This window comes from Nesoenas mayeri, assembly GCF_963082525.1.
Source record: "Nesoenas mayeri genome assembly, chromosome: 8".
Classification (NCBI taxonomy): Eukaryota; Metazoa; Chordata; class Aves; order Columbiformes; family Columbidae; genus Nesoenas; species Nesoenas mayeri.
Genome location: NC_137554.1, coordinates 27,389,749 through 27,402,070, shown reverse-complemented (window position 1 = coordinate 27,402,070; position 12,322 = coordinate 27,389,749). Strand labels below are relative to the sequence as shown.

Below are 12,322 nucleotides of genomic sequence, written 5' to 3'. Positions count from 1 at the left end.
TAAATTATGCAGTTTGCAAACAGGGCTGTTCACCCTGTGCCTTAAACCTACATACATGGAATGTGAGTTTCAGAAATCTACTTCTAAGACACATAAATGTTTAATTTTCATTTAAAAAAATCTGCTCACATTAAAAAAAATATATAGATATACATATTTGAAAAGCAGAGGCCAAATTTGCAGTTTGGGTAAATCACCACAGTTAAACTGAAATCAAGTGAGCTGTGCTATTTTACACAAGCTGTGGATGTGGTCGCAACTTCTCTTACCTATCTCAGAGTATTAAAGCAGGAGTAGTCTTTACATGGAATTACTTTTCCCTCTTTCTATTGTTCATTTCATGTTCTTTTCATTTCAGTTTGGGCATGAAAGAAAAGCAGCCGATTTCTAATCCCTTTCTTTTTTACTGTTCAGACATCAGTAGGGTGGGCAATCGTTTGGGATATACATACCCACAGCAGTACATTGAAATGTAAATACCTGAAAAGAATCCTGATGTAACATTTGATAAATATTTCCAGTTTTAAAAAAAATATTTGCATTCAGCCCCACAGTCAAGTCAAAACATTTGATGGATGACAAAACAAAATAAAGACAAATATTTTTGGAGCTTCATAAAGGTCCTTGCTGTGCCAGAAGCAGCTAAGCCTCTGCTTCAAAACACGGCTGGTCCTTGGACAAGTCTGAGGCACAGCTTTCAAATCTTCCATTGCCTTTTGAGGACCACAAAACAGAATTCTCATGAGTTCAAGAACACCTTTCCAAAGAAACCTATACTTCTGTGTCATCTTTTCTTACTCTATAAATGAGAATGGTTAATATTTACCCACCTTGCAGGACAGTTTAGTAGACAAAATTGTATCTGTAAACTGCTTTGAACAAATAAGCGTTATCTGAACACTAAGTGCTATTTTCAGTTTTAACATGAGGAATCATTACTTAAAATATACACATTTTCTACTAGCATTGCATTTAATTATGATTAAGAAATGCAATTAGTATAGCTCTCACTACAGGTAAGTATTTGTTACACTTACCTCTGGGTCACACGTCAGATTTGCATACTTGCACAGTGTTTGATTAGCCATTACTTTATATACAGGTTCTCCAGATGTAGCCAGAAAACTGAATTAAATATTTTAAGGAGGAATCACAGAACTGTAGGCTTTGAGCAACTCAGGATTCTGCAGGGGGTAATTACTGGCTAAAGAACTTGTGCAGGTAACAGAAAAACTGACCTTGCTATGCAGAGATGTGTGTGAAGGGCTGACAGACAAACTGAGGCAAACTCCATCCCGGACCCGTAATAACCCCTGACCAGAAGGGGCAAGGGGAATAACCCAGAAAGGTGACTCAGTCTCTCCTGCACATCAGCTTTGACAAAGCAGATTATGCATTGTTCTTCGACAGTTCGTATTTGGGTAGAAGCAGATACAGAGCATAAGCATAAATTAACATTGTCCTGAACAGCAATAACTGCCCCTCTTTGCATGTAAAAGCACCATTTGTTTTCAGAAGGCAATTTTCCCCTTTCTGATACCTTGCCAAGCCCTTGCGGTTCTGGGAATAGACAGTGGTTGCTGTTAGGCAATTTAGAGAGGACTTGGTGCACTGTACATTCTCTCACTCCTTTCCTACACTTTTCTGAACAAAACTCACCTGGAGCCCATCCTAGCTCAGAGATCACTAGCATTGAACCTCCAGAGCACACAGCACCTTAAAGGCCACATTCACTCTTTGCTGAGGGCCCTTTTTTCACCCCTTAGAGTCAGACTTACGTAGCACACAAGGTCTTGTCTTATTCCTCTGCCTTGGCATGAATTTTAGTCCAGTTCTTTTTAATGAAATTAAATTTGTACATCATGAGCAAATGTGCCGTGAGAACAGTGCATCAGTGCAGCAAGTGCTAAGTGACCAAATAGCCCTTCTAAATGCTGGTTTAGGTGAAACAGCAGAGAATTATCTGGCCTTGAGGACCAGAAGACTGTTCCTCCAGAGAGGCACACAGACAGAAGGATACACAGCTGTCACAGCCCAGTAGGAAATACAAATTGCAATGAGAACGAAGGTGACAATTGGGTAGAACAATGTAGACATTATATAGCCAATAGCCCTATGGAAGAAACAAAACATATCAGTAAGCTGCAACAATTTAAGAGACAAGTTCTTTGTCAGTCCTCTTCTAGCATCATCCTTTTTACTTTGAGCTCCTTGTCAGCGGCAGCACAATATAGTGCTGAGATCTCACAATACTGCAGGTTCTTTCTTCAAATGTCTTCACATCTTCACTTTGTCATTTCTACGACCCCGCTTTTAGCACGACAGTCACCTTTATCAACTTGCCAGGTTCAAGTCTGTCTTCTGTGTCCTCCTTCTCCATCTGCTTCCCCAGATTCAGCTCTCTCCAGGTCACAGACCTTTCAGTCACCTTTCCCTGCTGACCCCTTATTTCCCTGTTCGGTTCTGCTCAGCTCCCACACTCTTCCCTCAGCTCCTGCACACCTGAAATCACCTCTTGCCACTTAGTACTTGAGGACTCTGTTCCCAGGCCCTTTCCTGCCTTAAGTCCTCACTGTTTTGGGGCAGGGACACTCAACTCGCCTTTGTAAGGCCAGGACATGCTCACACCTGCCTGTGACTGAACGACTGTCCTTGCACTCCTTTACACTCCTGTCATCCACCTCTCCCATTACTCTGAATTTTCTTTCCAGTGGCCCTGTAAAGCTTACCACAAGTCGTTTTTCTCTTATTATTTCTATAGTAATTTTCCTATGATTCGTGGCCCTCCTGACGTTATTTGTTCTATAGAAGGCAGTTTCTAGAATGTAAAAGGAGCCAAATTTATCCACTTCCTGCCACTAAACTAGTAAATGCTGGGGGAATGCAAGGGATCTGTCACATGCAATCAAGGGGTCAAGAGCAAAAGTCCAGAGTCACAAAGGAGGACAGAGCCTTATGCTGTCTGAGAAACAACCACTGCACATGAGTAGTGTTCAGCAGCTCATGGTGGGCCTTCGGTTACCTCCAATACCATGGACAGTTACTCCAACAAACTCACTTACAAATTATAATTGTTTCTAACCATGGATTTCAAGTCAATTATTAGCATTATAGTTGTAATATTTTTGAAAGAGTAGTTAAAAGGCATTGAAAAATGTAATTTGATTTCCAGTCATTAGCAGCTTATTTTTCATCTACCTGAACACAGGGCATGGTCTGTTAGGTTTACAGCAATGATATACAGTGTTTCACCTCATGCATTATGCATGAGAATAAAAAATATCACTCTCAAGTGACCTTTCCATGCTGCTAAAGAACTACAGAATGTTATTACTTCTCAGCAGGAAGTTTACGAACTTTGTGAAATCCTTCTACCTGTCAGGGCTGTGAACAAAAGTGTTGCAGAGTGTTTTAATGAACACGAATTAAAGAGTATAATTTAGTGCTGCCAAAATAAATTGCTATGGTCTAATTGCACAGTACCATAAGACAGGAAACAGGTATCTGGCTGAGGGTAGAATTTCAGTATTTCTTAATCCCATTACAAAAATCCCAAATCCTCACTCCTGGGAGCCACGATGTCAATGGAGATGACAGAAAACTACAAGTAGGAGCACACAGGTAAACTCAGAACTAATTCCGTGTGCTCTAACAACAGAGCTCTGCTTCCCAGGCCTACGAGAGCTTTGCCTGTTTGCAATGAAATCCAATGGCCTGATGGTCTAAGTCCATTCCTACTTTGTTATATTCCAATTAAAAAAAAATATAATAAAAGAACTAAGTGTTGCCACTGTGTAAAACAGGAGCCACTCCAAACAAAGTCTGTGCAGATTTCAGGACACACAAAATGAGGAGGTCTCCCAGGCCTTCAGCTCTCACACCCTGCTCTGCCTCCTTCTGTGCTCAGAGCTGGAATGAAGCACTTGGGAGTGCACCATGCTACAGTGTCTGGTGATGGAAGTCTCCTGTTCTCTCTGCACATTCATGCATGTCCACACAAAACTTTGATTTAAGCCAGAAGAATTCAGTCTTTCCTAAATAAAAGCCACGGCCAAAACAAGACCCATGTTCTACCACCAGTATGTCACTCCAGAGACAAACCAAGGACAGAGCAGAATTGGCAGCTGCAGTCCCAGGCTCCTGTGAACACCATACCACACTTGGCATTTCTGCTGATAACACCTTGCATTGAGGGTCCGCGGTACCACTTGCATGTACCCTTAAGGCAGGGGGCTGAGAGACAAGAAACGTCTGACTGCAAAAGCGAAACCTCTTGTAAGCACACCCTCATTAACAGAGAACTGGAATTCCTCATGTTACCTGTTCAGCTCAGCAAGTCCGGTGTTGTATTTTAACCCCCAACTTTATGCCCTTGGTAGCGGAAGATGAAGCTCAAGAACAGTGTACTCTAGAGACCATTTAATAAAATTCAAACTATATTAAAATCAAACCAACCTACCTACTACCTTCCTTCAAAAGTGCAATAGCAATCCGGATACGATTCCTTAGGAAGATCAGCATCAGTATGATTATGACCTCAACAACACAAAGTATTATCACTGTAAACAAACACACAAAGTTAGATCTATCAAGAAACAGACCAACATCCTGTCTCTGTAAATTGCTTTTTGTTTTCCTTGTATTTTATACTATAGTTTGAGAACTCCATACAATTCTCTGCTAGAGCAGTTCTCATTTCTCGCACTGTACCTGCCAGTCTTCAATCCCATTTCAGAGTTTTGTAAGTTCCAGTGTAGGGAAATTCTGCATCAGAGAGTTAGTCAGAGTGTGCAGGACCCTGACATCAGTATTTATAAATTTAGAAGAAAAACAGAACATATCATTCTCAGACAAAGATAATAATTTACTTAAATGTGACTGTAGTATTTGGCCTTAGATATCGCTCACTCTTAAATTCTACTTTTCATAAACAAGCATTTTGCATATTTATATTCTAATGCTGATAATTTGTAGTATTTAGATAAAATAAATAGAATGGAGATGAAGCATCAACTTTTTAACGAAGAGTGCATTTTTCCCAAAATATAAATTATTCTAACATTTAGATGTACTCAAATCAATAGGTTGGTTTGAGTATTAACCTGGCATGAGCTCCTTTCACCTTATTTGAGTAAAAAAGAAAAAGAGGCTAAGATAGGGCAGTTAGGGACACTTTTTTTTCACCTTCCAGCTGTGCTGCTGGAATCATACAAACTTGCTCTGAGGTCAGAGGGTTGAAAGCACCATGTCCCAGAACATTTCCTCTCTCAGTTTTGAGCAGTGTTTGATTCATAACCCAGATCTGGTTTAAAGAGTCTCTGTCAGTTTGATTTCTATTTGTGTCAGTTCAAAACCTACTTCTGCAGTAGAAACTAATGAAATTCTCCGGACTTCATTTAGAGAAGACAGAGTCTTTAACGTCTGAAGCACACCTCCTCAGACAGACACAGCCATTAATTCTGGGCACTTCAGATGCTCAGACCACCTGTAAATCAGCCCACCCGCTGCAGATGTTTGGACACAGCAGGACCGGGCTTCTCCAGCTGAAACGAAGAAGTTTTGTGGAAGAAGAAGATAGAAGGGACAGTATCCCTAAGCCCTGGCTTGTATGGAGGTTTGCAAAGGGACATGGAAACTGGCTTCAGGTCCCACAGCTTAGACACTGTCTCAGAATCCAGACAGGGACAGTCACAGATGTCAGATTACGATCCCAGGCATGAGCAGTACCCTCAGCCACCAGAACTGCAGGTGGCCAGTGACCGCTGTGCTGCTCCGAGCCACAGACTTTGTGCAGAACAAAGGTTTTGTTACATGCATTTCAGACCCTATTTTGATACAGCTCCCCATGAAGGAATACACAACCAGGTTTCTTTAAAGCTGGTCTCATTCCAGTTCAGCTCTCTTAAGTTAACGCAGCTTGTCCCAAACATTGTGAAGAAGGAAAGCAATGTCAGTACATGATGAGTTCTAGACTAGGACTAAGAGGACCCATGTTTTCCTCAAGGATATTTAACTGATTTGCTGTGTGACTCTGGAAAAGTAATTTAATACCCGATTACCTCAACTTACTCATCTGAAAGTGACACTGACCTCTAGATAAACTACACATTGGCTGCTGAGAATCAGAGCTTGGAGAGTTACAAGGAAAAACAAAATAAAGCCCTATTATTCTCTAGGGATAGCATATTAAAAAGCCCTGCCTCAGCAATATGTAGAGGATGCCTCATGAGCTCAATGATCCAACATAGAGTTAAATGAACACGCAAAGCAGAGAGAGGTCATTTAAGCAGTAAACTACTGCTCTATTAATTTAGTCACCAACAGGGAGAGGCAATGTTTTAGTTATGACCCATTCATCATCAGTTGGTGTCTGTGTGCCTTCTAATAGAGCAGTAATGGCAATGCAAGTAATTTGACAAGTATTTGTTCTCTCCTCCGTCCCTTTCCCTGGGAAGGGATGCATATGCTGCAGGCTGTCTTATTCCAGCAGGATTTTGTTTTAAATACGTTGCCCTTGCAAAAGAAGGTAATGATGCACTTTTGAAAATAAAGGTGATGAAATTTGCAATTGTTCATTCCACAGTCTCAGATCAGGCTCCAAGAAAATTCAGTGACCTTTATGTAAACAGCTCTACAAAAATGTGTAGACCTATTAATTTAATTTCTGGGGCCCTCAAAGAGGGAGAATCAACAGATTAGGAGAGGAAAATGCCTTATGCAACTACACCAGGACTAATGTAGTGATTGCCTTCTGCTTCCCCGTGATGAAGACTGAACACACAGGAAACAGAATGCTAATAACACAAGCATTTTCACTCTCATCACTAGTGTGATTGCTTAATCAACCCTTAAAATACATCAGTCTCCTTGCAAAAACAAGTAGATTTTTGCACAATACAGCGAAAGAGAATTCTGCTTTCTCCTCTGAGTGACATATGTAGAGAAGGAGATTTAACAAAGCAGAAACCAGAGCAAGACAGTGATTGATTCTCCTGAACATCCATTAACAGATACCAAGTTTAAAGGGCACTTACTAAACGCTAACCATGTTTGCCTCAGCTGCAGGTACACTCTGAAGTCTGTCTGGAATCCAATATCGTAAACAGTGAGGTCAGATCCAGGTATTCCTTTGAGATGATCATACTCCCAGTAACAATGCCAGATGCCTTTTAAAAAACAATCAATATAAAACGAATGTTTCTGAAGAGTGCAAAGACAAGTTTAAATAAAAACAAACTTGCACAAGCCAAATGTTTGTCCTCAGCATGTCAGGTAAGCAAAAATCAAAAATGCATTACTGTGAGACTAGTTAGTTATAACATCACATGTTTGAAAAGAAATATCAGTACAAGTGAATACAGACCAAGCATACTGTGGGTACATAATTCAAGTTACTCTATCTGGTGCTAAGTATCAGCACAGCTGGATTCTTACTACATTTCACTGCCATTTAAGCCCTTCTCACTTAACTGTATCTAAAACTAGGCATTAATTCTCCCAGTTGTACCACTTAATTGATGTAATTACTGATTTTCCTTGCCAAAACTTCAGCAATAAGGAAAAATAGCCTCAGAGGCTAGATTACACTTACCATAACCTATAATTCCAATCACACCAAAGATGAAAATCCAGAAGAGAACCCCAGCCATGAACCTCAATAACACAAGGAAGAGCAGACTCACAATCATTGCAATGAACAGCCCACTGGAATGACAAGAAACACACACAGAGTGAAAACAAGAGTGAGAAGCTTCACTTTCTTGCGTGCCTGGTACCCCAAATACAGGTAACTTCATCTCACATAAGAGAATGATTTGTAAAAATGTATTTCACAATCTTCCTTATGTAATACATGCTCATGGCTATTACGTGCTGTTAGAAACAAATAACTTATTTGTGATGATCACACAGGGCAGAGCCAGAAATGCTGGTATACACCAGGTTCCAGGTTGGCTGAGCAGGACCAGCGCAATGACTTTTTCCTAATTTACACCAGCTGAACAACTCACGGCCTTTTTCAGGTCATGGTCCAGTCTACAGCACAGAAAGTTAAACTGGAGGAATACCCGTGTGTGTGGAGGTTGCTGGTTTATGTCCTCCATTAAAAATCCCTACTTGCAAAGAAACAATGTTAGTAAAGTAACATCCTACGAGCTTTCCTAGAAAAAAAAAAGAATTAAGTTTAGGAGGAAAACCAGTGACTCTACCCATTATAAGAGGAAATGATCAGGGCATTGTGATGCATAAAAATAAACTGTTAAGAACTATTAATGAGGCCCCTGCAAAACACATCGGCAGAGTGTCTTTATCAAGTCTGTGGTAAGGAAATACTTGTTTTCATTTCATTCTCAGAAAGCAAGTCAGAAAGCAAAAAATAACTGTGAAAGACCTTTTTACACAGCGAGGCCTTCTAAAGGAACGTGAATAAAGCAAAGTGAACAAAAATCCCACCCAAAAACCATCCAGCTCAGATGCTTCACGGAACATTTCATTTCTCAGAATTTTTAGTAGGTGTTACATTGGAATTTTGTTATTAGTACAGACTCAGAAAAACTTAAAATCTCTTCTTGCCTGTGTTCAGTAACTTCTCAATGTTCCCAGCTTATTTAGCCAGCTAAAGATAAAAAATGGGTCAGCCTGAGCATAAACCATCAAAACCAGATGTTTTGGGCAAAATAAGCCAGATGTGCAGAGGGACAAGAAAAAGGACATCAGCTTAGTTAAATCTTTGTAAGCTGGTGTAAGTCGTAGCCCTTTAAAGGTTTCCTAGCATGATGCATTTTCCCATATTAAAAGCTACTCCAGATCAGCTGACAGGCCATGTCTGTATGCTGAGCTATCCTTACCTCAGGTACAGAAACACAACAAAGTTACTACCATGTGATAAAAGGATATTACAGTTGCTCTTTGAGTTTAAAAGTAGGATTGGTAACAAATGCATACATGACTTATTTTTTAATTCCCTGCATGCTCCAAAGTGAGTATGGAAAAATTAAAAATACCCATGAAAAATCTTACATTAAAATCCAATACCAAGAAATGGCATAGTCTTCAAAAATTTTCATTCCAACTGATCTTGCATCCAGGACATTATTGATGCCGCTGAAGAAAGACAAACCAAAGAAGAGGTTGCTTGAGGTAGAAAAGCAGAATGTATTTAAACAACAAATAAATGCAGTGAAAGAATTTGTAATATCTTTGCTAGTGATAAGAGTATATTACTATCCTCCAGTTCTTTAACCAAGCCAAAATCAATCACAGTTCATCAAAGAAAAAAACTGCCTAAAAAAACTCTGAAAAAGCTTTATGAGTACTAATTACCGCCAGATATAGTTGCTTATTATGTCACAATAAAAGTGTCTGCTATTGAGAAATGCAGTGTACCCAGAGCCCAGCAGTTCTGACTCTGGGACTGCCAACAGCTGAGTAGCAGAGAACAGCTCAGGGAAGCAAAACACTATATTTATGGAACTGTCTTCCTATCTGGCGAAGCGCTTGCCCATATTAATGTTTTCCTAAGAAGACATGAAGGATCATCTTATCAAAGAACAGACTATGTAGCTGCAGGTACCAGAGAAAGGAACGTGCTGAGGTACAGGTGTGACCGTGAGGTGAGGTGAGGTGCCCTGAGCTCCAGATAGGCTGGGACTGGCACCAGCTGCAAACTGAGCCTATTGCTGCAGTCTTCTCCCATCCTGGCTGATTCCCAGGACTGGAGATGCTTCCTGTCCCTCTGCAAGGGATGTGTTGTCATGCACCAGAGTCCAGTACTTCGCTTTTGACCTTTAGACATGTCCTAAAACCAGGAGGACTCTGACGGGGTGAGGTGCCCTCAGTACTGGGACAGCCTGCGTTGGTGGAAAAGCTGCGGCCATTACTGATTGGCCTGAGTCCTGCAGCATGAGGATTTCATTTTGAATCTCCTTTAGCTTGCTTTAGTTTTATTTTTTGCTAGGAAAAACAACAAGAACTATTTAAAAATTGACAGCCACTCTGAGACAAACAGACTAAGTCTCTTGGCTCCTTGCTCACTTCTGCATTATACAGTGCTGGTTTTCCTGATGGAACTTCACAGAGGGAACATTTGTAACAAGTCTTGCCTGGGTACCTTTGGCCATTTGCTACAACAGATTTTTTAATTCCTAAATTATTTCATAATCTCAGAATCCAACAAGCAAGCACTAAAGAAGGGTAAAACCTACTTTGCAGCTTCCCTGAGATCAGTGACATTTCTTGTTTTCCCTCTTCCATCCTTGAACGTAGTCTGGTTTGCCACAGTTAGCACACCATTCTTGGTGGAGAAGTCTGGGAAGCATCTCTTAAGAACTATTCAAAACATTAAAACAAAGCATGCATATTACATTTCATGTCAAGCTCCACTTCCGTCACTTGTCTTTTGTAACATATTTAAATCATTTCAGATTCACAGTCAATTGTTTTTCAACTGATTATCTAACAATATGTTGACTTTGACAAATCTTGGAAGAGTCACTATATTCAAGGTTATTATTTTTATGCTCTGGGGCTTTTTGTCCAAGCTCAGGTATGGTGGGATCATAGTTTTTAACTGGAGATTCTAGGTGCTACCGAATAACAACAGCAGTATCTGTAGCCGTTTAAGAAATTGTAATAAATGTGGAATTTACTCTCTGTCAGTATCTAGGCAGCTTACAAAAACTGCAACTGCTCAAATATGTCATTTCATGGTAATAATCAAACCAGCCCCCAGGGACAGACTCAACATGACGGGTCACAAATGGTACTAGTATCAAAACCAACAAGTAACAGCAAGTACCCATTCCTTGTGTGCCAGGGAAGCTGCAGTTCCAGCCACTATCACTAGATATTCTTGGAGAGGAAGCAATGGAAAAAAGATAGAAACTACTGCCTAGACAGAGTGAAGAGGATATTATAAAACAAAGAGAAAAGGAGAGGTGTTCACATCCTCATTTATGTTGCCCTGCTCCTTGCTGCAGAAAATCCTGGTTTCCATTCCAAAGGTCAGTCCTCCTGCACAGCTGTACTTTAACTTGATATAACAATTCTGTGCTTTCCTTAACAGGTTCCAGAAAATACTGATGCTAGGGTTCAATATTCAGTCTAGAACATCTACCCCACCAATTATTCTGAGGAAATAACTAAGATCTCTTCTCCTCCTTCTGTAATCTTTGCCCCTTGTTGTAGTCTAAAATAAGATAATAGCTTCTTTGCTAATTATTTTTTGTCTTTTGGGTCAGTACAGCCATTTTATTACATTTTTTTTAACTTATTGCATATTTTCTACTTTTGATAACCTGTCTCTGGTTTACACGGTGCCTATTTGAAATAATGGGAAAATAAACAGCAATTTCTCATTTGCGTGAGCTTCTGGGTCAGTGACAGATAGTCCTGGTATTACACTTCTGCAGCTCAGATGACCTGTGGTTATCTGCTCAGAAATATCTGCTGACCATAGTTACAAAACCACTTTTTGGCCCCTTAATCCAAGTCTGCTCTGCATTTTCCCAGTGCTAATGGCGCTGTTTGCTCACATGTTTTGGAAGGCACAATTTGAGCTGTAAAACTTTTGTTATCAGTGATGATTCAAGAGCAGAAAAGAACTCAGCTTGACCCAATCACAGGCTGGATGTTCACAGACGGCACAAAAAAATAATAAGAAATCTTGATTCTTTTAAACCGCTTCAAATTGAATGGACGTCACCATCAGGTAACAGACAGTTCCTAACGACCTCAACATCACCACAAAACACTTTTCAGACTGGAGCTGTGCTTTAATGTGAACGCTCACAATCTGTGAAGATGTGTATAAGAAGTAGAACCACTCACAAGGCCTGCTTGGAATGATCATCGAAGGACAATCTTCATCACGTAGGACTTGAGCAACAGACTAAAAAGAGGAAAAACAGGAATGCTGAAAACATAGAAGAATAACCACACATTTTGCATTTCTCACCCAGTGTGAGAAAAAGCCCTAAACTGGGCTTGGCACCCTCCTCCCCAAACTCGACTGGTGAAACTGCGACATACATTTATGATGCACATAAGAATCCAAGCTGTCACCGTGATTTGGGAAAAGACTATTTTTTCCTTTCCTAGTGACAAAGAAAGAAAAGATCTGTTCACTTTGGACCAGCATCTAAGCCAGAAGTGAGTGGGCAATTGTTCTTTGCCTCTCCTTCACCTTTTCTCTTAAAGAAGAGTAAGAATTTAACACAATTAATCCAGCTGAATTGCAAGGTGTTTTACAGATGGCACAAACAATGCAGTACATGTGAGTGTAAATCAAGGATCGATTGATTTTTGTAGCTAAAGTACTAAGCAG

General features: G+C 40.2%; 1 protein-coding gene across 1 annotated transcript in view; it reads right to left on the bottom strand.

Annotated features, from left to right (window-relative positions):
* SLC44A5 (solute carrier family 44 member 5) overlaps positions 1–12,322 on the bottom strand; it is a gene marked incomplete at both ends in the record, with an annotated part of 75,311 nt that overhangs the window by 7,655 nt on the left and 55,334 nt on the right. Inside the window, 8 exons of the mRNA XM_080348800.1 lie at positions 1,038–1,125; positions 2,021–2,113; positions 4,460–4,559; positions 7,035–7,166; positions 7,592–7,704; positions 9,019–9,102; positions 10,203–10,326; positions 11,827–11,887. Of these exons, the coding sequence (XP_080204926.1) occupies positions 1,038–1,125; positions 2,021–2,113; positions 4,460–4,559; positions 7,035–7,166; positions 7,592–7,704; positions 9,019–9,102; positions 10,203–10,326; positions 11,827–11,887 (795 nt within the window). The remainder of the gene's footprint in view (positions 1–1,037; positions 1,126–2,020; positions 2,114–4,459; positions 4,560–7,034; positions 7,167–7,591; positions 7,705–9,018; positions 9,103–10,202; positions 10,327–11,826; positions 11,888–12,322) is intronic.